The sequence below is a fragment of the Oncorhynchus clarkii genome, chromosome 20 (assembly GCF_045791955.1).
Source record: "Oncorhynchus clarkii lewisi isolate Uvic-CL-2024 chromosome 20, UVic_Ocla_1.0, whole genome shotgun sequence".
NCBI classification, from domain to species: domain Eukaryota; kingdom Metazoa; phylum Chordata; class Actinopteri; order Salmoniformes; family Salmonidae; genus Oncorhynchus; species Oncorhynchus clarkii.
Window position 1 is genome coordinate 17,993,521 of NC_092166.1, and position 27,090 is coordinate 18,020,610.

The 27,090-nt window shown below is 42.4% G+C and overlaps 1 protein-coding gene across 2 annotated transcripts in view; it reads right to left on the minus strand.

The window, feature by feature from the left end:
• Nucleotides 1-27,090, minus strand: part of LOC139376027 (enhancer of polycomb homolog 1-like) — a 49,215-nt gene that overhangs the window by 6,558 nt on the left and 15,567 nt on the right. For both annotated transcript variants that reach the window (XM_071118107.1, XM_071118108.1), the window contains 9 exons: nt 18,658-18,814; nt 14,284-14,429; nt 13,749-13,955; nt 11,367-11,515; nt 9,293-9,449; nt 8,859-9,023; nt 8,487-8,576; nt 4,820-4,968; nt 4,233-4,597 (listed from right to left, as the gene is read on the minus strand). In XM_071118107.1, coding sequence (XP_070974208.1) covers nt 4,233-4,597; nt 4,820-4,968; nt 8,487-8,576; nt 8,859-9,023; nt 9,293-9,449; nt 11,367-11,515; nt 13,749-13,955; nt 14,284-14,429; nt 18,658-18,814 — 1,585 coding nt within the window. The remainder of the gene's footprint in view (nt 1-4,232; nt 4,598-4,819; nt 4,969-8,486; nt 8,577-8,858; nt 9,024-9,292; nt 9,450-11,366; nt 11,516-13,748; nt 13,956-14,283; nt 14,430-18,657; nt 18,815-27,090) is intronic.

Below are 27,090 nucleotides of genomic sequence, written 5' to 3' on the forward strand. Positions count from 1 at the left end.
TTCATTTTTCAAAATGGCACCGGGGCCGTCAGACAAGTCTCGAGGCTGCTACTGGCAGAAAAGGCTGTGCAGACTTCTGACGAATCTTGTGGGCATCCAAGAGCAAAAAGGAGAACACCATCGTATTCACGAGAGACTCGTCTTTCAATAGTGGTCATAAATGGTTTAGGCCAAACCGTTTGGACACCACACACCATTTTGTGAGAAGACCAATTTTCGGGATGTCTCATGGTCTGATAAACATCATTCTAGCTCTGCTACCTTTCAGCACAGATGCGGAAGGGCGATATTGGCGGATGTGGTGATTGAGACGCAGCGCACGGAACCTGCTAGCGGGCTGAAATTCCACAACATAGTGATCGCTACATAGTCATATTAAACATTAATGAAAATACAAGTGTCTCACATGTATCGAAAGCCTAGAATCTTGCTAATCCAACTTTGTCAGATTTTAAAAAAGGATTTACTGCAAAAGAATACAATGTGATTATCTGCGCATAGAGCCCAATAAATAAAAAAACAGCACAGGCGTAACATAATCACAAACTGCATTAAAATAAATTGTTTACCTTTGACGATCTTCGTCTGTTTGCAATTCCAATGCTCATTGTTACACAAGAATGATCTTTTGTTTGATAAAATCAGTTTTTATAGCCTAACACGAAACATTTTGTGAACCGCTTGCGTCGTGAATTCCGTCTCATTCCATTTTCGACGACACATTCCAGGTAAATAACCCACACAGAACGTGGCTTTTCCAGTCATGTTTGGTTTCATTGCAATCAACTGGTTTGTTTGTAACACAATCAAACCTGATGGGCCATTTCGCGGGACATATTGACTGAAAGAAACCGATTTGAAGACAAGTCATGACATCATTGTGCACCAATGATTTACCCGCTGTTTCGTTGATTGACTGTCTTTTAACCCAATGACCACTGATCGTCTTGAAATCTAGCTGGGTAGATAGCCAATGAGCTGAGCTAAACGGCAATACGCCATGTTTATGTGTTGCAAGACCAACCCATGTAGTAAGCTCCAGTGTAAAGAGAGTCATGCGCTATTGAATTTTAATACTGGAAGGAGCTACACATATTACGCACGCATTGTTTGGTGAACGTGCAGATTCAGCTGTTCATTTATCAATCATTATGGCGACTAAGTCAGGGAAAGCTAAATCTAAGTCTAGATATACAGATGTACACACAATTTTAGAATAAATTGATTGGGAAGGTGAGACCGAGATTGTTGTAGAACGATTCATTTAGCGATTGTGCAGGAATATTTTTTGAACGGGAGAGGACATCGTTTTGGACTGGTAAGTTCTTATCATGCTAATGCTCTTGTTTGAAATTAATAAAATATTATTTGAGATTCTTTTACATTTTAGAAGCAATATATAAACATGTAATGTCATGAAATGTGAGATGCGTGTGTCTGCCGCCCCACCCAAACCCACATGAAATAGCCTATTTGATGCTGTTGAGGAGATTCCAGGACCACATCAATGGCCAAAGTGAAATGGAGACAGTAGATACAGCTGGTCTGTTGTAATATAATAAAGACAGTAGATCTAGCTGAAATGTCATAATATAAAAGAGACAGATCTAGCAGGTAATAGTAATATAATAATATATTCAACCTTCAACTCTCGCTATCTATATCTATATCTATATATCTATATATATCTATATATATCTATATATATCTGTTTATCATACCCGTTGATACAGGGCTCATATGTGAAACTATTCTAACTGAACATTTTCTTTCACAGTGACACTGACTCCGAATGGGAGTCTTATCCGGTGTCCTGTGTGAATTTAAGTATGCTCTCTCTAATTCTCTCTCTCTTGGGGGACCTGAGCCCTAGGACCATGCGTCAGGACTACCTCGCATGATGACTCCTTGCTGTCCCCAGTCCACCTGGCCTTGCCGCTGTTCCAGTTTCAACTGTTCTGCCTGCGGCTATGGAACCCTAAACTGTTCATTTTTACTCTTGAGGTGCTGTCCTGTTGCACCCTCTACAACCACTGATCTCCACCCGGCACAGCCAGAAAAGGACTGGCAACCCCTCAGCCTGGTTCCTCTCTAGGTTTCTTCCTAGCCACCTTGCTTCTACACCTGCATTGCTTGCTGTTTGGGGTTTTAGGCTGGGGCTATATAAGTAGATTTGAATTGATAAAGGACTGAGGGTCTTCCAAATATTGAAAGTGTGTAAATGGTGTTAGAATACCATTTTGGTATTTTGTATATAGTTATTTGTTTCAAAATGTATACCTTCACCAATTTGGCCACTTGGGTACATTTGGGCTACTTGTGTGGGACACCTGGGTGACTTCATGATAAATGTCATGTAGCATTTTTGGAAGTTATCATTCTGAAACTTTGCACAAGTACTGTTGCCGTCTTATATTTTTCACTGAAATTGTCCCCATCATCCTATCTGAATGTTTGTTTTATTTTGTTCATTTTAAAGATGATAAAAAAAAAAATTTTAAACATACGTTTTTTATTTTTGCATCTAAACCAGATCTATTGTGTTATATTCTCCTACATTCAATTCACATTGGGGTATGTCTTCAGGCGGAAATTGCACAAAGTAGGGGGGAGCTGTAAGAAGTTAATCAGCTTCTTGATATGCCACACCTGTCAGGTGGTTGGATAATCTTGGCAAAGGAGAAATGCTCACTAACAGGGATAAACAAATTTGTCTACACTATTTTTAAAGAAATAAGCTTTTTGTGCATATAGAACATTTGTGATCAACACTAAATGCTGTGTTCATATTTTTGTGCAGTATACATGTATGTAGGGGTAAAAGTGACAAGGCCATCAGGATGGATAATAAACAGATTAGCAGCAGCCTATGTGAAGTATGAAAGTGTGTCTGTGTGAGGCATCAATATACGTGTGCAAATAGCCCGGTTAGCCATTTGATCAGCAGTCTTATGGCTTGGGGGGTGTAGAGGCTGATCAGGAGCATTTTGATCCCGAAATTGGCGCTCCGGTCTAAGGCACTGCATCTCAGTGCAAGAGGCGTCACTACAGTACCTGGGTCGAATCCAGGCTGCATCACATCCGGCAGTGATTGCGAGTCCCATAGGGTGGCGCACAATTCTCAGAAACAGACTCCATGAGGGTGGTATGAGGGCCCGACGTCCACAGGTGGGGGTTGTGCTTACAGCCCAACACCGTGCAGGACGTTTGGCATTTGCCAGGGAACACCAAGATTGGCAAATTCGCCACTGGCGCCCTGTGCTCTTCACAGATGAAAGCAGGTTCACACTGAGCACATGTGACAGACGTGACAGAGTCTGGAGACTCCGTGGAGAACGTTCTGCTGCCGGCAACATCCTCCAGCATGACCGGTTTGGCGCTGGGTCAGTCATGGTGTGGAGTGGCATTTCTTTGGGGGGCCGCACAGCCCTCCATGTGCTCGCCAGAGGTAGCCTGACTGCCATTAGGTACCGAGATGAGATCCTCAGACCCCTTGTGAGACCATATGCTGGTGCGGTTGGCCCTGGGTTCCTCCTAATGCAGGACAATGCTAGACCTCATGTGGCTGGAGTGTGTCAGCAGTTCCTGCAAGAGAAAGGCATTGATGCTATGGACTGGCCCGCCCATTCCACAGACCTGAATCCAATTGAGCACATCTGGGACATCATGTCTCGCTCCATCCACCAACGCCACGTTGCACCACAGACTGTCCAGGAGTTGGCGGATGCTTTAGTCCAGGTCTGGGAGGAGATCCCTCAGGAGACAATCCGCCACCTCATCAGGAGCATGCCCAGGCGTTGTAGGGAGGTCATACAGGCACGTGGAGGCCACACACACTACTGAGCCTCCTTTTGACTTGTTTTAAGGACATTACATCAAAGTTGGATCAGCCTGTAGTGTGGTTTTCCACTTTAATTTTGAGTGGGACTCCAAATCCAGACCTCCATGGGTTGATACATTTGATTTCCATTGATAATTTGTGTGTGATTTTGTTGTTCAGCACATTCAACTATGTAAAGAAAAAAGTTTTTAATAAAAATATTTCATTCATTCAGATCTAGGATGTGTTATTTTAGTGTCATCTTTTATTTTTTTGAGCAGTGTATATATAGACGTGGACTGTGTGCATGTCTATGGAATGGTGTGTGTGTGTGTATATAGACGTGGACTGTGTGCTTGTATATGGAACGCGTGCGTGCGCAGATAAACCTATAACCTCAGGCCCTACTCACCAGCTGTGGGGGCCGTTTGGCCAGCTCCTCTCAGGGGGCCAGTGGTGCCAGCCAGGGTAGCGGTGATGCGACTCTGGCCCCTGCCCAGCCTCCTGAACAAAGGATCTGTGACTGTGTTGTCCTCGTCGTGTAGTGATAGTGTCCGGGGCCTAAAGTGCCTCCATCGACTCGACTTAATGTTCAACAGTATCCGACTGAGGTCCGCAGAAGAGGAAGAATAAGAAGAGGTTCTGTCCGAGGTATTTGTTTGTGAGGTACTAGCAAACTTGTCTGTGACTGGAGAGTGGGCAGGCAGGTCAAGCATTTCAGAGTCCAGCCCATGAAATACATTGTCAAAGTCTGTGTGCGCCCTGTCCAGCAAAACCCTGAGGGAGAGAGAACAGGGTTAAGTCCTTCTGTTAGCAAGGCATTCATTCATGCCATTGGTCACAGAAAACTATTACATTGATCTCACATCAACAGATCTTAATATGAATTGGAGTGGTTATATTTGTCCTGGCCCATCACTCAGCTGTTTACCCAAACAGTGGCGGGGGCAACCCTCCGTTTGAATCCCAGATTGCCCCTTTCACCCTACAGTAACCTACCTGCCCCCCCGTCCCAGGCGGCGTCGTGCCATGCCAAGGCAGCGTGGTGGCACGGTGAGAGTGGTGAGGCAGTAGCGGTAACGAGTGTCTCCCAGACCTCCCTCTGACGGACTGACCCACGGCCAGCTGCCGCAGTGGTCCAACCGAGACTAGTGAGACAGACAGGAGGAGCCATTAGACATAGGACAAGTTTTAGACATGGTCTCTAGCTCAGTAGAGCATGGTGCCATTAACGCCAAGATAGTGGACTCGATTCCTGGGACCACACACACTTAAAAACATGATGCACTCATGACTAACAAGTCTTGGATAAAAGCATCTGCTAAATGGCATATATTATTTATAATGCAAGTTACAATACATGGCCAGACAGAATGCCACAGGGACAATATGATTATGTGTGTGTTCAATTTCCTGCATTTTGTTTTGAATTAAATACAAAAGTATGTGGACACCCCTACAAATCAGTGACCTTGGCTACTTCAGCCACACCCGTTGTTGACAGTTGAATAAAATCGAGCAGACAGCCATGTAACCTCCATAGACAAATATTGCCAGTAGAATGGCCTAACTGCAGAGCTCAGTGACTTAACGTTGCATCGTCATAGGATGCCACCTTTCCAACAAGTCAGTTGATCAAATGTCTACCCTGCTAGAGCTGCCCTGGTCAACAGTAAGTGCTGTTATTGTGAAGTGGAAACGTCTAGGAGCAACAACGGCTCAGCCGCGAAGTGGTAGGCCACATAAGGAATAATGGTCTGGGGCTGTTTATGGTTCGGGCTAGGCCACTTAGTTCCAGTGAAGGGAAATCTTAACGCTACAGCATACAATAACATTCTAGATGATTCTGTGCTTCCAACTTGGGGAAGGCCGTTTCCTGTTTCAGAATGACAGTGCCCCTGTGCACAAAGTGAGGTCCATACAGAAATGGTTTGTCGAGATAGGTTGTACAAGAACTTGACTGGACTGCACAGAGCCCTGACCTCAACCCCATCGAACACCTTTGTGATGAGTTGGAATGCTGACTGCGAGCCAGGCCTATTGCCCAACATCAGTGTCCGACCTCACTAATGCTCGTATGACTGAATGGAAACAAGTCCCTGCAATGTTCCAACTAGTGATGCACCGATAAGGCATTTTTGGCTGATAGCGATATCCGATATTTTTCTTGCCCCAAAAAATTATACTGATAACAGATATTTAAAATGTTTGTGGCCTTTTAAGCATTCTAGTACAGTTAAATAGTTACACAGCGGTCTAAGGAACTGCATCTCAGTGTAAAAGGCTTGAAAGACACTGGTTCGAATCCAGGCTGTGATTGGGAGTCCCATACGGCGGCACACAATTGGCCCAGTATCGTCCGGGCCGTCATTGTAAATAAGAATTTGTTCTTAACCGACTTGCCTAGTTAATTAAAGGTTACACACACCAAAAAAGTTATTTTGTTGGCATTTACGCATGCCCCCATTACCAGTAAAACATAATCAAAACGTATTACCTTCACTTACTTGCTGTGCTGTTTCATTGTTAATTTGTTCAGTCTTTTCATTCTCAACCAGGATTTCTATGGAATGCCGTTTGGGTCTTTGTGTGTCAAAAAGAACACAGTAGCACTGCCAAAGCATCATTTGTTCGACCGCAACTCCTGGGGTAGCTAGCTTTAGCTTGGTACCTAGCTAGCACCAATACAACCAACCTAAAAACAATGACCAGTAGAAACTGCAGTCATTTTCATTATTCTTAGCAATGATTTAGGAATCCTTGTGAGTAAGTATTAGCTAGGTTGCCACTTGTTCGCCTTTTGAAATTGAACTTCAGTTCATGAAAAATAAATAGCTAGCCAGCTACTAGCATAATTCTACTATTTGTATTCATTTGGATCACTGTCAATGACATACCTCTATTTGAAGGCAAACCGTAAATTCCACTATTGTGTCTAATCCTTATTGTGGCTAGCGTCACAACACATACCTGGTCCGGTCGAGTCTCACTAGCCAGATGAAGCTAGCTGGCTGCTTATAACGTTAGCTTTGGGCAACAGGGTTAAGTAGCTGGCTAGCTATTTATTTTTCATGAACTGAAGTTCAATTTCAATAGGTGAACAACAAGTGGCAACCTAGCTAATACTTAATCACAAAGACTCCTAAATCATTGTTAAGAATAATGAAAATGACTGCAGTTTCTACTGGTCAATTTTCAGGCTGGTTGTATTGGTGCCAACTACTCCAGAAGTTGCTGTCGAACAAATGCTTTATTACCAACACGGTATTATAAACATTGTTCGTGGTTGGTGTTTGCAGACTTTTTGTACAGCTTTGACAGTGCTACTGTACCTATTTTGACAAGCAAAGACCCAAACAGCATTCCATAGTATGCATGTCGTGAAGCTAATAGCAGTGACACTATTACTGTGTAACACCGGTAGGGCAGCATTTGAAAAACAGCGCATTTGGTAGTGTGTACCGGTGCTCGACCTGTCTGAAAAAGCCAACATCACCCACGACAGAGAACGGTTGATTGTCAAGGGCAATGAAATTCATTATCTTGGCTTTACTGGATTTCGTCTTTGAGTTGTCTTGCCAATATGTTCTTACTCTTTCAAATGACTGCTCAACCCACACAGCAAACATTGTGTGGGCTAGGTTAAGAATGCTGTGTTACACGTGTAGTGCAAACATTTACGTGGCGTTATTACATTATGTGCCTACGTTATATAGGTATGTAAAAGACTACTTTGCGTCAGTGGCCAGCTGAGGGCTCTGAGTGATTCTTGCGTAAAAGACAGAGGTAGTCATTTTTCCTCTCGCACATACTGAAAAGCCAGGTTGATATATTATTGAATAGATATTTGAAAAACACCTTGAGGATTGATTATAAAAAACGTTTGCCATGTTTGTCGATATTATGGAAATCATTTTGGCGTTGTCGTGACCGCTATTTCCGGTGGATTTCTGAACATAACGTGACAAATGAGGCATTTTGGGTATAAAAATAATCTTTATGGAACAAAAGGAACATTTGCTGTCTAACTGGGAGTCTCGTGAGTGAAAACATCCAAAGCTCAAAGGTAAACGTTTGATTGCTTTTCTGATTTTTGTGACCAAGCTTCCTGCTGTTAGCTGGACATAATGCTATGCTAGGCTATCGATAAACTTACACAAACGCTTGTCTTGCTTTGGCTGTAAAGCATAATTTCAAAATCTAAGATGACAGGATGATTAACAAATGGCTAAGCTGTTTTGTCACTATATTTCACTTGTGATTTCATGAATATGAATATTTTCTAGTAATATTTTTTTGACCGTTGCGCTATGCTAATTAGTGTAGTTGATGACAATTCTCCCGGATCCGGGATGGGTAGTTCCAAGAATTATTAAACTAGACATCAGAACGATGTTGGCATTTTTAGCTAATATCGCCCAATTCCGATATGTTCACCAATATATCGTGCATCCCTAGTTCCAACATCTAGTGAAAAGCCTTCTCAGAAGAGTAGATGCCGTTACAGCAGTAAAGGGGTGGACCAACTCCATATTAATGCCCATCATTTTGGAATGAGATGTTCAACGAGCTTTTGGTCATATAGTATATAATGTACAGATATTGGGTACAAAATTAACTTGTGTAAATGTACAATAAAGTTATCAGATGAGTAATTTATACTCACAGCATAATATTGACAGCCTGCTTTCCTTCGGAATGAAAAGGAACCATCGGGGTCATTCTCCTCCTCAGCTTCTGAGGAGCCGGAGTGCATCTAGAGGGAGAGGAGTCACAGGTCACCAAAATTACATTATGACCAAATAAAAAAGTTTCCCGCACAGATGTCCAAGGCCCAATCCCAAATCCACCCTAAGCACTTGGAGATTTGGCAGATGACAATAATATGGTCATAGCTCCATCTTGCCCTCTGATAGTCTAGGTGGAAGTCTCACCATATTGCTTATACTAATCAAATCCTCTCAGATCTTCAAGTGCATAGGACGTTGGGTTGCGTCCCAAATGGACCCCTAGACCCATGTCTAACCGCTCTGCCTACCTGGGAGTGCAGCTCATCATCTGAACTGGGGAAGTCATACTGGTGGACGTCCTTAGCGTTGAACACAGAGGGGCCAGAGTAGTGAGGGGCAGCAGCTGACAGGGGTAAGACTTTAGGCTTCCTCTCATACTTCCTCTTCTGCCTGACGACCTCAGTCTTCTCCGGCTAGAAGGGAAGGACAGACATTTCAATTTGTCACTCACTTGCTAGCAATTTCTTGGGAGGGAAAGCAGGAAAAAACCCTTGAGTAATTGGCCCGTACTCACAAAGTATATCTGAGTAGAGATGCTGATCTAGGATCAGGTCACTGTCTCCATTGTGATCCAAAAGGCAAAACTGATCCTAGATCAGCAGCACTCCTACTAGGAGACACTATGTGAATACGGGCCAATGAGAGATCAACCTCTTTTTTTCTCTCCAACTCACACACCCACCTTGGACTTGTACTCCTTGAGGTCCATGTGGTCCTGATGTCTGTACTGGTTGCTGTTGGTCAGCGGCGCCAGGGGAATAATATGGGCAGGCTTGGCCAGAGCTCGCTGGGCCAGCACTTCAGCCATGATCTCACCACCGAAGTCCGACATAACGTTCCTGGAAGGGCAAAGATCAAAGTCATAATCAACAATTTTAATAAAATAACTGGATTTCAATCAAATCACCAGACAATCAAAAACTATTTTGTAACAGAAGTACAACTCTATTAAGCAGATCCTAACTATTCCACTACAGTAGTACCATAGAGATCCAATAGGCCTAATCAATGTTGGCAAGATGGCTAGCAAACAGACTGCTCAAAAAAATAAAGGGAATACTTAAACACAATGTAACTCCAAGTCAATCACACTTCTGTGAAATCAAACTGTCCACTTAGGAAGCAACACTGATTGACAATAAATTTCACATGCTGTTGTGCAAATGGAATAGACAACAGGTGGAAATTATAGGCAATTAGCAAGACACCCCCAATAAAGGAGTGGTTATGCAGGTGGTGACCACAGACCACTTCTCAGTTCTTATGCTTGCTGGCTGATGTTTTGGTCACTTTGCTGGTGGTTCTTTCACTCTAGTGGTAGCATGAGATGGAGTCTACAACCCACACAAGTGGCTCAGGTAGTGCAGCTCATCCAGGATGGCACATCAATGCGAGCTGTAGCAAGAAGGTTTGCTGTGTCTGTCAGCGTAGTGTCCAGAGCATGGAGGCGCTACCAGGAGACAGGCCAGTACATCAGGAGACGTGAAGGAGGCCGTAGGAGGGCAACAACCCAGCAGCAAGACCGCTATCTCCACCTTTGTGCAAGGAGGAGCAGGAGGAGCACTGCCAGAGCCCTGCAAAATGACCTGCAGCAGGCCACAAATGTGCATGTGTCTGCTCAAACGGTCAGAAACAGACTTCATAAGCGTGGTATGAGGGCCCGACGTCCACAGGTGGGGGTTGTGCTTACAGCCCAACACCGTGCAGGACGTTTGGCATTTGCCAGAGAACACCAAGATTGGCAAATTCGCCACTGGCGCCCTGTGCTCTTCACAGATGAAAGCAGGTTCACACTGAGCACATGTGACATATGTGACAGAGTCTGGAGACGCCGTGGAGAACGTTCTGCTGCCGGCAACATCCTCCAGCATGACCGGTTTGGCGGTGGGTCAGTCATGGTTTGGGGTGGCATTTCTTTGGGGGGCCGCACAGCCCTCCATGTGCTCGCCAGAGGTAGCCTGACTGCCATTAGGTACCGAGATGAGATCCCCAGACCCCTTGTGAGACCATATGCTGGTGCGGTTGGACCTGGGTTCCTCCTAATGCAAGACAATGCTAGACCTCATGTGGCTGGAGTGTGTCAGCAGTTCCTGCAAGAGGAAGGCATTGATGCTATGGACTGGCCCGCCCGTTCCCCAGACCTGAATCCAATTGAGCACATCTGGGACATCATGTCTCGCTCCATCCACCAACGCCACGTTGCACCACAGACTGTCCAGGAGTTGGCGGATGCTTTAGTCCAGGTCTGGGAGGAGATCCCTCAGGAGACCATCCGCCACCTCATCAGGAGCATGCCCAGGCGTTGTAGGGAGGTCATACAGGCACATGGAGGCCACACACACACTACTGAGCCTCATTTTGACTTGTTTTAAGGACATTACATCAAAGTTGGATCAGCCTGTAGTGTGGTTTTCCACTTTAATTTTGAGTGGGACTCCAAATCCAGACCTCCATGGGTTGATAAATTTGATTTCCATTGATAATTTGTGTGATTTTGTTGTCAGCACATTCAACTATGTAAAGAAACAAGTATTTAATAAGAATATTTCATTCATCTAGGATGTGTTATTTTAGTGTTCCCTTTCTTTTTTTGAGCAGTGTATATACACCCAAGCAGATATCTACATATGCACTGTTGTATACATTATTTTACCATATTTGATCAGTTTCCAGAATGAAAGTTGTCCTGACTAAGATGACTGGCATCCGAGCAACATGACCTGAAAAACTTGAGTACATCTATGAGTAGTACCCACCTCTTCTCTACGATCTCCAGGGTGAGGTGCAGCAGCTCTCTCTTGCTCTTCTCCCTCCTCTTGATCATCTCCAGGATGGTGACGGCTCGGCTCAGGTCCCGCCGCAGTTTCAGCATCTTCTCATACCCAGCCTCCTCGTTCTTACGGTTCTGAGGGGGGCAATTTCACCACTAATTAACTCATCTGCTGTCAATAACCTAGGGTAAGCCTATAATCAGTTGAAATGGAAATGCGTAGGGGTACACACACACAAAGCCTAGTCCTAAACTAAAATCCATGCTCAGCAGGAATTTCTAATGACCAGGACTTTATCGGTGTACGGGAATCGTGTCAACTACCCCTTATAATATTGTCAGAGACCTGGCCGTGCGGTGCCAGGACAACAACCTCTCCCTCAATGTGATCAAGACAAAGGAGATGATTGTGGACTACAGAAAAAGGAGGACCGAGCACGCCCCCATTCTCGTCGATGGGGCTGTAGTGGAGCAGGTTGATAGCTTCAAGATCCTTGGTGTCCACATCACCAACAAACATGGTCCAAGCACAAAAGACATTTGTGAAGAGGGCACGACAAAACCTATTCCTGCCCCCAGGAAACTAAAAAGATTTGGCATGGGTCATCAGATCCTCAAAAGGTCCTACAGCTGCACCATCGAGAGCATCCTGCCTGGTAAGGAAACTGCTCGACCTCTGACCGCAAGGCACTACAGAGTAGAGGTCGACCGATTATGATTTTTCAACGCCGATACCGATTAATCAGCCAAATTTTTGTTATTTTTTATTTGTAATAATGACAATTACAACAATACTGAATGAACACTTATTTTAACTTAATATAATACATCAATAAAATCAATTTAGCCTAAAGTAAACAATGAAACATGTTCAATTTGGTTTAAATAATACAAAAACAAAGTGTTGGAGAAGAAAGTAAAAGTGCATTATGTGCTATGTAAGAAAGCCAACGTTTCAGTTCCTTGTTTAGAACATGAGAACATATGAAAGTTGGTGGTTCCTTTTAACATGAGTCTTCAATATTCCCAGGTAAGAAGTTTTAGGTTGTAGTTATAGGACTATTTCCCTCTATACCATTTGTATTTCATTAACCGTTGACTATTGGATGTTCTTATAGGCACTTTAGTGTTGCCAGTGTAACAGTATAGCTTCTGTCCCTCTCCTCGCTCCTCCCCGGGCTCGAACAAGCAACACAACGACAACAGCCACCATCGAAGCAGCGTTACCCATGCAGAGCAAGGGGAACAACTTCTAGAAGGCTCAGAGCGAGTGACCTTTGAAACGCTATTAGCGCGCGCTAACTAGCTAGCCATTTCACTTCGGTTACACCAGTCTCATCTCGGGAGTTGATAGCCTTGAAGTTATAAACAGTGCAATGCTTGACGCACAACGAAGAGCTGCTGGCAAAACGCACAAAAGCGCTGTTTGAATGAATGTTTACGCGCCTGCTTCTGCCTACCACCGCTCAGTCAGATACTTGTATGCTCAGTCAGATTATATGCAACGCAGGACACGCTGGATAATATCTAGTAATATCATCAACCATGTGTAGTTAACTAGTGATTATGATACTGTTTTTCATAAGTTTAATGCTAGCTAGCAAATTACCTTGGCTTACTGCATTCGCGTAACAGGCAGTCTCCTTGTGTAGTGCAACGAGAGAGAGGCAGGTCGTTATTGCGTTGGACTAGTTAACTGTAAGGTTGCATTGCATTTATGAAAAATAATAATAATAATTATCGGCACCCAAAAATACAGATTTCCGATTATTATGAAAACTTTAAAATCGGCCATTCCAATTAATCGGTTGACCTCTACTACAGAGGGTAGTGCGAACAGCCCAGCTGCTATCCAGGACCTCTATACCAGGTGGTGTCAGAGGAAGGCCATAAAAATTGTCAGACTCCAGCCACCTTAGACTGTTCTCTCTGCTACGCTACCGCACGGCAAGTCTATGTCCAAGAGGCTTCTATAAACAGCTTCTATACCCCCAAGCCATAAGACTCCTTCCTGAACATTTAATCAAATGGCTGCCCAGACTATTTGCATTGCTGTCCCCCCCTTTTACAGTGCTGCTACTCTGTTATTATCTACGCATAGTCACTAATAACTATACATGTACATATTACCTTGACTAACCACTGCCACCGCACATTGACTCTGTACCGGTACCCCCTGTATATAGCCTCGCTATTGTTATTTTACTGCTGCTCTTAAATTTTTTGATATCTATATTATTTTTTTAAACTGCATTGTTGGTTAGGGCTTGTAAGTAAACATTTCACGGTAAGGTCTACTACACCTGTTGTATTCGGCGCATGCGACAAATAAAGTTTGATATGCCCTGGTCTAGAGGTGGGATCCTACCTTTCTGGTCTGCATCTTCTCCGTCCTTCTGCGAAAGGCCACGTAGGGGTCTGAGGTGCTGGAGCCGTCCCTCTTCTCCTGCTTCACAGTGGGGTGCAGCGTGCCGTGCTTGCCGATTTTCCTCTTCCTGGTCCAATAGTCAAACACTTCCTTGATCAGCTCGTCATCCTCCTTCAACAGCAGCTTGGCCTCCTGCAGGCTCACCGCCTGATCGGGGGAAGAGGTGAGGGAGGAGCAGGGAGTCACATTTGGGAGGCGACAGGGTCTCTGTTCTGATCCCCTGATTGTAGAGTAACAATTTCTGGTTTCTGTAGCGTGACACAGCTTGATGTGCAAGACAGTACACCCCCTGGACAGGATGCTAGTCTGATGCTATGACTGCCCATTGTAGGCTACTCCCTCTTATCCCATCAAATGCACCCTATTCCCTGTGTAGTGCTCTATTTTTGACCAAGGCACTTAGGGCTCCCGTCAAAAGTAGTACACTATATGTAGGGAATAGTGTGCCATTTAGGATGCAGATTCCAAGACTTACCTGCTGCCCACTGCCTTTCTCCAGACGGTCGACCATCTCCTCAAACTGCAGGAAGGTGATCTCCATCTTCTTCTTTAGCTTGTTCACAAACACCTCATCTTCTGTGTCCAGGTCATAGTCCGGCTGCTCTGTGTCCAGGGTGAAAGCTACAGGTGAGAGAGGGAGAGGTGAGAACTTCAGACATGAGAATGGAGTAGAGATGGGGTGACAAATCTAAAGTTAGACAGACCATACCGATCATTTTCACAGGTACTTTGCTGATATTGTTCATGACGATAAGTAGTCTATACTAGAGAAATGTGAAGTTTGAAATGAAATATGTTTGCTAATATGGGTCATTGATTGTTAACCCCTCTAGGGTATGTGGGATGCTAGCGTCCCACCTGGCCAACATAAAAATTCAGAAAACAAAGCATATTTTACATGGGTTTAAAGATGAACTTCTTGTGAATCCAACCACGGTGTCAGATTTAAAAAATGCTTTACAGCGAAAGCAACCCTTACGATTATTTGAGAACATAGGCCAGCAGACAAAATCATTAACCAGTAACCAGCCAAGAAGAAGAGTTACACAACTCAGAAATAGAGATACAATTAATCCCTTACCTTTGATGATCTTCATATGGTTGCACTCAGAAGACATTAATTTACTCAATAAATGTTCCATTTGTTTGATAAAGTCTCTTAACCTCTTGAAGCTAGGGGGCACTATTTTTATTTTTGGAAACAATAACGTTCCCAAAGTAAACGGCCTATTTCTCAGGACCAGATGATAGAATATGCATATAATTGACAGATTAGGATAGAAAAGTCTGAAGTTTTCAAAACCGATATTGCAGGCGAAACCCTGAGAAAAATCTAACCAGGAAGTGGCTTCTATTTGGAAAACTCCATTTTCCATAGCCTCCCATTGCTCAATTTAAAGGGATATCAACCAGATTCCTTTTCCTATCGCTTCCTCAAGGTGTCAGTCTTCAGACATAGTTTCAGGCTTTTATTTTGAAGAATGAGCATGAACGACCACATTGCGTAAGTGGATAGGTGGGGGCTCTCAGAGTGAATTGTGTGCAAAAGAGAAAGGCGGCCATTGTTACTCCCGGTCCTGGTGAAAAGCCAACTGTCCCGGTTGATATATTATCGAATAGATATTTGAAAAACAACCTGAGGATTGATTATAAAAAACATCTGACATGTTTCTGTGGACATTATGGATATAATTTGGAATTTGTGTCTGCGTTGTCGTGACCGCTCTTTCCGGTGGATTCCTGGGCATAACGCACCAAACTAAAGGAGGTATTTGGATATAACAAATATCTTTATGGAACAAAAGGAACATTTGTTGTCTAACTGGGAGTCTCGTGAATGAAAACATCCGAAGATCAAAGGTAAACGATTAATTTGATTGCTTTTCTGATTTTCGTGACCAAGTTACCGGATGCTAAGTGTACTTATTCTTTTGTCGAGGGATCGATAAACTTACAAACGCTTGTATTGCTTTTGCTGTAAAGCATAATTTCAAAATCTTAGACGACAGGTGGATTAACAAAAGGCTAAGCTGTGTTTTGCAATATTGCACTTGTGATTTCATGAATATGAATATTTTCTAGTAATATTATTTGACTGTGCTATTCAGCGTTGCTGATGACAATTATACCGGATCTGGGATGGGTGGTTCAGAGGTTAAAATAAAAAAAAAACATTTTTCCCCCGCTTGTTTTCTTCAGTAATCCACAGGCTCAAACGCAGTCGAAACAGGCAGACAAAAAAAAATCTAAATTGTATCCGTAAAGTTCATAGAAACATGTCAGACGATCCTCAGGTTGTTTTTAGCCTAAATGATCAATAATATTTCAACCGGACAATAAAGTCGTCAATATAAAAAGGTTAACAAGAAAGGCACTCTCGGGATTGCGCATGAAAATGCTCTGTGACACATCAGGGTCCACTCATTCAGACTGGTCTTACTCCCTCATTTATCAGAATACAAGCCTGAAAGAATTTCTAAAGACTGTTGACATCTAGTGGAAGGCATAGGAACTGCAATTTGAGTCCTAAATCAATGGATACTGTAATGGCATTGAATAGAAAACTACCTCCTGAATGGATTTCTCAGGTTTTCGCCTGCCAAATCAGTTCTGAGCTTCTTTTGTTGGTACTCCAATATGTCCCATAAACATCACAAATGGTCCTTTTGTTCGATTAATTCTGTCCATATATATCCAAAATGTCAATTTATTTGGCGCGTTTGATCCAGAAAAACACTGGTTCCAAATTGCGCAACGTGACTACAAAATATCTCAAAAGATACCTGTAAACTTTGCCAAAACATTCCAAACTACTTGTGTAATACAACTTTAGTTATTTTCTAAAGTAAATAATCGATCAAATTGAAGACAGGATGATCTGTGTTCAATACAGGAAGAAAACAAACTGACGCTAGCTTTCTGGTCACGCGCCTCTATCAAACAGTACACATGAAGTGACACTCGTTTTGAACAGGGCTACTTCTTCATTACACAAAGGAAAAACCTCAACCAATTTCTAAAGACTGACATCTAGTGGAAGCGGTAGGAACTGCAAGCAAGTTCCTTAGAAATCTGGATTCCAATGAAAACCCATTGAAAAGAGAGTGACCCCAAAAAATAAAAATCGGAATGGTTTGTCCTCAGGGTTTCAACTGCTACGTAAGTTCTGTTATACTCAAAGACATGCTTCAAACAGTTTTAGGAACTTCAGAGTATTTTCTATCCAAATCTACTAATAATATGCATATCTTATCTTCTGGGCATGAGTAGCAGGCAGTTGAATTTGGGCCTGCTTTTCATCCAAAATTCCAAATGCTGCCCCATATCCTAGAGAACTTAAGGTCTGCCCACGCCTGCAAAAGCTACGCGTCCATGACGCCCCAGTGTAGCTCTCCTGTTACCACTGAGCACACATGCTAACGTAGTAGCATCACAGTAGCCTGGTGCTTAAGCCATTGCGTTTCCATTCCAACAGTTCAAAAGAAGAGCTGGATGCTCCCCTTTCCTATTACGGGATACAGGAGACCTTCTAGCCCATCTTCCCAGTTTGACATAATGCTGACTTATGTTCCGAGCTACTAGTATTTTAATTCTGACTAAAGCAATGGTGGTATTGATTGGGGTAAAGTGATTAATTTACATTTGGTCGGTTCAGGCAAATCAAGCCAGAGAAACTTTATGGCAGCATCTTGGCAACTGCATTTAAATGTAGCTTTCAAAGCCCAAGACGGATGACAATCCTGAATCCAAAACTAACACACATTCATTTAAATCAATTAAATTCCAATCATGTTAGATTGAGTTTTCGGCAGCCTCTACTAACAAGGTAACGTGAATTAACGCAATTGCCTAGCTATAATGACACAGAAAAAGTTGTGGGGAAAAAAAATAAGTTACATATTGCAATATTATTTTGGGAGGATATAGATATTTGACTCTAAGTAACAATTGTTTTGCTACTGTAGTTAGCAACAACAACTTCTCAGAACTTATTTCCCTTACTGATTAAAACTCATTTTGGTTTTTCCTCTCTGCAGCAGACATATGGTGAGCAATATGTTGGGAACATCAAAGCACATTATCGAATCGGCACCTAAGTATCGTGATATTATACTGTGAGTTCCATGGCAATTCCCAGGACCATCTCACATCGGCCAATAATGAGCCCAGGAAATAAAATTTAGCTGAGCTCTTATCTTGAGCAATAACAAATAGTATGATTCATGTACGAGAGGATTAGGCCTACTAAATTAATACTAAGGCTAGATCCCACAATGCTTAAGAATTATGCCTTACAAGTCTCAACTACTACCAACAAAACTCCTTGCCATAGAGTGGTGGAGAGGAGGAGTCTACAGAAGCAATTTGACCTTTAATTTTCCAGATTCAGGTTCACTCAAACAACGTTTTACAGTCTCAAAGTCAGCTGTAATTGTATATAGATTGGCTCTCCTTCAATATGTATTAGTTAGTCTCTGAATTGGTTCATGAAACTTTGCCACCAGGGCATAAAACTACTCATCACTATTGCCTAGCAACAGATAAACCACATTCAGATGTTATCAACACCTCTCCATAAACCAAGCTGAGGTATGACCAAATCCCAAATGGACACCTAGACCCAACTTCCTAGGGACTTGTGGAGATCTAGGAGTATCTGCCAGCTGCAATCAATATGGAAACAATTCCACCGGGCCCTCTGATAGGCTAGGTGGAAGATTCATCATATTACTTATACCAATCAAACCCTGTCAGATTGCCCAAAGTGCATAGGGAGAGTGTTTGGGTCGATTTGGGATTGAGCGGTAGTATAGGGTACTAGAGCCTTGCAGCCAGGTCCACTACTCACGCTGTATGTGAATAAGCTGCTTTGGCATCTTGAACTCTCCGGGGTAGAGGGACTCGTAGTAGGCAATGTTGCCGTCTGCCTCCGGGACAGGGATGACCATGTTGTGTTTCTCTCCATACACCGACTGAGCCGACATGGCCCTCTGGAGATGGTGTTCCTAGAGAAAGAGATCTTAATAATAATCAACACATTCAGCAGAAGCTTTTATCTGAAGCGACTTACAATCATGCTTGCAAACATTTTCATGTGGGTGGACCCAGCGGGAAACAAACCCTCAATCCTGGTATTGCAGTCACCATGCTCTATCAACTGTGCCACACAGAACCACAGAGAGGAGTAGAGGAATGAGGTCAAATGAATGAACATACCTCTGCCCAACAGGCCCTAGGATTTAACAATCAAATCAGACCTCTTTAATAGGTCAATTGACAGGGTCAGCTGGAAGTTGAAGTAATTGACTCCTAGAGTACATAAATCAGAGTGAATCTCAAGCACTGTGCGATCTTATCCGTTTGCTAGGATTAAATCAAGGGTCAAATCATTACTGATAGAAACAGAATCACCTTCAGAGTTTAGGTGATTGTGAGAGAGAGTACTAGAAAAACAAAGGACTGGAAAATGGAAAATAAAACAGCAGGACTTGGCAAGGCCAGGGTAAAAGTGCTGGAATGGTAGTCAGTCACCGATTTACTAGGCTATTCCCCAGGTGCAAAACCCAAGTACACTTTATATCCAAGGCAATATGTAGGCTTAACTCATACCAGTTTCGTAACTAAAAATTCCTATTCTTCGGTTTCAAAGTCTGGGAGCTAGTTTGGACCAGGCACCTGGCAGATTATGCACTTTACAGCAACAAATAATGACCGTCATCTCAAATCACTACAAACCACCAGTGGAACAGGGTTTCCATTAGCCGGTAAAAGCCAGCTTATGGCCAATAAAAAAAATAGTGATTTATAAAAAAAAAATGTTTAAGTTTATAAAAAAAATGCAATCCCATTGCAATGTTTTCCACAAGCACATTGAGTAGCTAGCCAAATAGAAAAAGTAGTCCGCCAGGCAACCCCCGACTGTTTGCTCATTGCTGTTGCTCTAAGATGGCAACGCCGAGCAAATGCACCAATTGAATCTCAACAAGGAAACAGTCAGTACTAGTATTTGATTAACAATTATTGAAAAAGTATGGATTTCAGAAAACAAAGATGTGCAAGCAACTACAGAGGACAAACATAAGTACACGGTGGGCATTTCATAACTAAACGTTTTTTTACGTATTGACCATGGGCAAATCAATGTATTCGGCGCTAGATTCCATAAAGCATGGTCTCTTACCAATGTCTGCTTTCTACCCGATCCAAATATTTTTGCATTTAATGGTATAACTGATCAAACTTCTGTAGGCCACACACACACAATATTCTGCCCTTATGAACTAATGTATTTTAGGCCAGAAAAACAACCATGTATGATTTAATGAAAATCAAACATACAGGGAAACTCAAGGTATTGTAGCCTACAGTGTGTGGAGGGCGAGTGAGCCGAGGGCTCTGTACGCAGCATTAGACCCTCGCAGGCGCATTTTGCTCAACAAAAACCAGCGTAAGCCCTCCGGTATATTCTAATGCCTTGATTTAATTGGAAATAACAGCAACATGGACTACTTTGGAAAAGTGTGGTATTGTGTTTACAATTGAAAACAGAAAATGTATGAATTTAGTGTATTGCTATTTGTTTTTGGATATCGTCTAGGCCAGGGGTACTCAAGTACTATTTGAGAAGGTCCAGTCACAAAGGTCCAGGTGGATCATGTAATTAAAACGGCGTAGTAAACGCCCACCTCACAACCCATGCACCCCGAACCCCCCCCCCCCCAAAAAAAACTGTTCACACCCCGCTTGTTGGCAGAGAGAACATTTTGCAGTTTAAAGCAATTCTACACATTTAACATGGAGAAAATATATTTGACGTTTTAAAGGCAAATTTTCTGCAAATCTACACATTCTTCCATGTCTTATGTGTGGTTATATGATACCAGGGGTCGAAGCCCAACTTGCGGTCCATATTGACCACGTTCTGGGTCCTGATTTGGTCTACCAGTTGAGTATTGAGGGGGGGGGGGCTCTTGGCTCATATGACCTTTAACCTCTATCCTACCCCCTCCTTTTTCGAACATTCTGTTAAAAATCGCGCAACATTTCAGCGTCCTGCTACTCATGCCAGGAATATAGTATATGCATATGATTAGTATGTGTGGATAGAAAACACTCTGAAGTTTCTAAAACTGGTTAAATCACGGCTGTGACTATAACAGAGCGTGTGTTTCATCGAAAAGCGCAAGAAAAACTGGTCACTGAAATCTGAAAAAAGTATCCATGCGCCCCTTTCATGGATTATTTAAAGGAAACCAAATTTAATATGGAGACGGATGCAATTCCTACAGCTTCCACACGATGTCGCCAAAAACGTCATTTTCATTGACAAAAATCCTTTGAGACATTACGAATAGATCCTTGATTCCATCCAGCCTATCTCAATCGATTTTGGAAGATTGAAAAATTGACACTTTTCTTTTGTAGCTGCTATTGAATACAGATCGCCCAGTGATCAATTTGATCGCTTATTAACGTTTACAAATACCTAAAGTTGGGTTATAAAAGTAGGTTGAAGTGTTTTGTCAAAGAATATAGGCAACTTATATAATTTTTAAACATGACGTTGCGTGTTGGAAGAGAGCTTTTTTCGTGATGCAGACAGGCTATACAAATGGATATTTTGGGCATTCATGGACGGATTTAATCGGGAAAAAGACAAATTTGTGATGTTTATGGGACATATAGGAGTGCCAACAAAGAATATCATCAAAGGTAATGAATGTTTTATATTTTATTTCTGCGTTTTTGTGTAGCGCCGGCTACGCTAATTATTTTGTTTACGTCGCCTTCAGGCATTTTGGGGTGTTGCATGCTATCAGATAATAGCTTCTCATGCTTTCGCCGAAAAGCATTTTAAAAATCTGACTTGTTGGCTAGATTCACAACGAGTGTAGCTTTAATTCAATACCCTGTATGTGTGTTTTAATGAACGTTTGAGTTTTAACGAGTACATTTAGCATTTAGCGTAGCGCATTTGCATTTCCAGGTGCCTACTTGAGACGTCTGATTAAAGTATTTCACTGCCAGATATGAATTGCCACAAAGATCAGAATACCAACAAGTGTTTGCAACTCTGGTCTATGAATTGCAGTTTGCCATTTATTTCACTGATCCAGATGAATTCTTAAAGGCCTAATGCAGCCGTTTTTATCTCAATATGGTGAGTGGTGGACAATTCTCCTCCATTGTTTAAATCTCTAGTTTGGGAACACTTCGGCTTCCCAGTAGATTTCAACGGCGATGGACAGAGAGTTATGGATGAAACGTTAACAGTACGTCACCACTGTTCAATAGCCTATGTAGCTGCCAACACCTCAAACATGTTGACACGTTTACACTGAAATTACCCCACTTGTCCTACCACCAAAGCAAGACAGAAATGCAGAGACAACTTCATCTCCTCTGCATTCAAGCAGCTTTTCAGTCGATTCTGACCATGCCAAAAAAAAATACAAGAGCGATAGGTGTTTATGGGCCCATTCTAGGTGGTTGAGAACGTCATGGAAGTAAGTGCAGGCCACGTTCGAAACATCCCTCTCGCACCCATTTCAGCAAACAGGTAGTACCTGCTCTAGCCAATAGAAGCAAGCCAAAGTTGTTAATTACACTGAACAAAAATATAAAAACGCAACAATAGCAAAGATTGTACTGAGTTACAGTTCATAAGGAAATCAGTCAATTCCTTTGGCCCTAATCTATGGATTTTACATGACTGGGAATACAGATATGCATTGTCGGTCCCAGATACTTACTTTTTTTTAAAGGTATGGGGAGTGGACAAGAAAACCAGTCACTATCTGGTGTGACCACCATTTGCCTTGTGCATCTCCTTCACATGAAGTTCTTCAGGCTGTTGATTGTGGCATGTTGTCCCACTCTTCAAAGTTGCTGGATATTGGCGGGAATTGGAACACTGTCGTACACGTTGATCCAGACCATCTAACATACTCAATGGGTGACATGTCTGGTGAGTATGCAGGCCATGGAAGAACTGGGATATTTTCAGCTTCCATGAATTGTGTACAGATTCTTGCGACACTGGGCTGTGCATTATCACGCTGAAACATGAGGTGATGGCGGCGGACGATTGGCACGACAATGATCCTCAGTATCTAGTCACGGTATTTCTGCATTCAAATTGCCATCGATAAAATGCAATTGTGTATGTAGCTTATGTCTGCCCATGCCATAACCCCATGGCACTCTTCACGTCAACAAACCGCTTGCCCACACACTGTCTGCTATCTGACCGGTAGAGTTGAAACCAGGATTCGCCTGTGAAGGGCACGGTTCTCCAGCGTGTCAGTGGCCATCGAAGGTGAGCATTTGCCCACTGAAGTCAGACACAATGCCTAACTTCAGTCAGGTCAAGAGCCTGGTGAGGAGAACAAGCACGCAGATGAGCTACCGAGATGGTTTCTGACAGTTTGTGCAGAAATTCTTTGGTTGTGCAAACCCACAGTTTCATCATTGTGGTGGCTGGTCTCAGACGATCCCGCAGGTCAAAAAGCCAGATGTGGAGGTCCTGGGCTGGCGTGGTCATTATGGTCTGCGGTTGTGAGGCTGGTTGGAAGTACTGTCAAATTCTCTAAAACAACATTGGAGGCAGTTTATTGTAGAGAAAGGAACATAAAATTATCTGGCAACAACTCTGGTGGACATACCTGCAGTCAGCATGCGAATTGCACGCTCCCATTAAAAAAAAACATCTGTGGCAAAAAACGTGACCCCAAAAACGAACCGAACCGTGGGTTTGGTAAACCACTACACCCCTACCAGCAACTACAAGGAAATAACACAGATTGAACGAGCACTAAAAGTGTACAAAAATTTGATCAGTTGCACAATATATAAACCACAGGACAATACATTGACAGCACTTGGACTTTAAAGAATCATGTACGAGTCTGCCAACTTCCACAGGCTTCAAGCTTCCTTTTAAGAGGCATTTTCTCAGCTATCTGCAACACAGAATTGACTGAAGAAAGAAGCAGGCATTAAACATGGGCTTTTCTACACAGAAAGGAGCAGTTGACTACTCCACTGTCAACACGGATTAAAATCAGACGACCTACAGGACCTACAGTGCCTTCTGAAAGTATTCACACGCCTTCACTTCTTCAAAATGTTACAACCTGAATTTAAAATAGATTAAATTGAGATTGTGTCACTGGCCTATACACAATACCCCATAATCAAATTACAGACTCCTCTTTAAATCTGAGTATTCCTCCAAAGCTCAGTCTTGGCATTCAGGCCAAAGACTTCAATTTTGGTTTCATCAGACCAGTGAATCATGTTTCTCATGGCATAAGAGTCCTTTAGGTGCCGTTTGGCAAACTCCAAATGGGATGTCATGTGCCTTTTACTGATGAGTGGCTTCAGTCTGACCATTCTACCATAAAAAGGCCTGATTGGTGGAGTTCTTCAGAGAATGTTGTCCTTGTGGAAAGTTGTCCCATCTCCACAGAGAAACTCTGGAGCTCTGTCAGTGACCATCAGGTTCTTGGTCACTTCCCTAACCAAGACCCTTCTCCCCTGATTGCTCAGTTTGTTCAGGCAGCCAGCTCTAGTTAAGAGTCTTGGTGGTTCCAAACTTCTTCCATTTAAGAATGATGGAGGCCACTGTGTCCTTGGGGACCTTCAATGCTGCACAATTTTGTTGGTACCCTTCCCCAGATCTGTGCCTCAACACAATCCTGTCTCGGAGCGCTACGGACAATTCCTTCGACCTTATGGCTTAGTTTTTGCTCTGTCTTCTGTGGGACCTTATATTAGGCAGGTGTGTGCGCCTTTCCAAATCATGTCCAATCAATTTAAATTTACCACAGGTGCTCCAACCAAGTTGTAGAAACATCAAGGATGAAAAAATGTAAACTGGATGCAACGGAGCTCAATTTCGAGTCTCATAGCAGAGGGTTTTGTTGGTCAAAAAGTTAGGATACGCCTACTCATTCAAGGGTTTCTTTAATTGTACATTGTAGAATAGTGAAGATATCCAAACTATGAAATAACAAATGCAATCGTGTGTTTGCCTTTGCCTGGTTGAGGGAATGTCGAGTGCGCGCAAAGCTGTCATCTTTGAAGAATCTCAAATATAAAATATTTGAGTAGTTTAACACTTTAGTTATTACTTGATTCCTTGTTCTGTTTCCACTATTATTCTACAATGTACAAAATAGTAAAAATTAAGAAAAACCCTTTAACCTCTTTGGGACTGAGTAGCTTGGATGACTAATATATGCTATATATGGCAGTTGCTAATATATGCATATTATTAACAGTTTCTAAAACTGTTTGAATGATGTCTGTGAGTATAACAGAACTCATATGGCAGGCAAAAACCTGAGAAAAATCCAACCAGGAAGTAGGAAATCTGACGATTTTAGTTTTTCAAGTCATTGCCTATCGAATATACAGTGTCTATGGGGTCATATTGCACTTCCTAAGGCTTCCCACTAGATGTCAACAGTCTTTAGAAACTTGTTTCAGGCTTCTGCTATAAAGGAGGGGGGAATGGGAGCTGAATTGAGTCAGTGGTCTGGCAGAGTTAGCTCTTGTTCCAGTGGTTTTCTACAGACAATAGAATTCTCCGATTGGAACATTATTGAAGTTATGTTAAAAACATCCTAAAGATTGATTCCATACATCGTTTGACATGTTTCTATGACCTGTAATGGAACTTTGAGTTTTTGTCTGGACGAAGTGCTCGCTCCTCATGAAGATGGATTACTGGGCTGAACACGCTAACAACAAGTGGCTATTTGGACATAAACAATGGACTTTATGGAACAAATCAGTCATTAATTGTCAAACTGGGATTCATGGGAGTGCATTCTGATGAAGATCGAAGGTAAGTGAATATTTATAATGTTATTTCTAACTTCTGTTGACTCCAACATGGCAGATATTTCTTTGGCTGGATTGGGCTTGGAGCGCCGTACTCAGATTATGCTTTTTCCGTAAAGTTTAAGTGTATTTATTTATTTTTTTTAATCTGACAGCGGTTGCAGTAAGGAGAATTGGATCTAAAAATTCCATGCATAACACGTGTATCTTTTAGCAATGTTTATTATGAGTATTTCTGGGATTTGATGTGGCTATCTGCAAAATCACCAGATGTTTTGGAATCAAAACATTACTGCACGTAATGCACCAATGTAAACAGATTTTTGGATATAAATATGCACATTATCGAACAAAACATACATGTATTGTGTAACATGATGTCATATGAGTGTCATCTGATGAAGATCAAAGGTTAGTGATTCATTTTCATCTCTATTTCTGTTTTTTGTGACTTCTATCTTTGGCTGGGAAAATGGTTGTGTGTTTGTGACTTGGCGCTGACCTAACATAATCATATGTTGTGCTTTCGCTGTAAAGCCTTTTTGAAATCGGACACGATGGGTAGATTAACAAGGAGTTTTTTCATTTGCTGTATTGGACATGTTAATGTACGAAAGTTACGTATTTCTATAAAATATTTTTGAATTTCGCGCGCTGCCTTTTCAGCGGAATGTTGTCGAGGGGTTCCGCTAGATTTCCACGTTTAACATTTTACTTCATATTATGAGGCATGTCTTATCTTGCTTTAAGGTGGCCTAGCAAAAACCCGACAATAGAAACGTGGAACCAATTATATTATGCCATTGAAACAAGTAGCCGATTTCTCTCATGTTCTATTGGTTTTCAAATCAACTCGTTGTTCAGAAGTCAGTGGCACAAACCTAGTCATATTAGCAACCCATCCGAATTGTTGAATCTTCAGATGTCCTCTCATTTCTCATGGATATTTTAATCTCTGTCACATGAATCCACTCACATGTGGGGTGCGCTTTTGGAAACTGTTTTCCCGCTAATTGCATTACGGAACAAACATCTGCGCGCAGCCTACTGCCGGGTGTGCATTACTATGCTTATGTGAAGAAATAATAGTATATGAACACTAAGCCAAAACGTTCTGGTCTGCTGCATCAGCCCGCTTTTCAAAAGTGTATTTTTTATATACTGGTTGTATGAATTTGGGCACCATCGTCCCACAACGGCCCCAGACAGGTCAATTGTTCTACTATGGGGGAATAGTAGATTGAATTAAGCTAGTGATTTTGCTGTTAGTTACTTGTCTTGTTGGCTGAAAAGTAAATGGACAGTTATTTTAACATCTTCAAAGTGTGCATCATAAATTCAGCAAGGACAAAAACCGTTGGGACATCACTGGGACCATGCTCCCAATCATACAGGACATCTACTCAAAACAGTGTCTGAGGAAGGCACACAG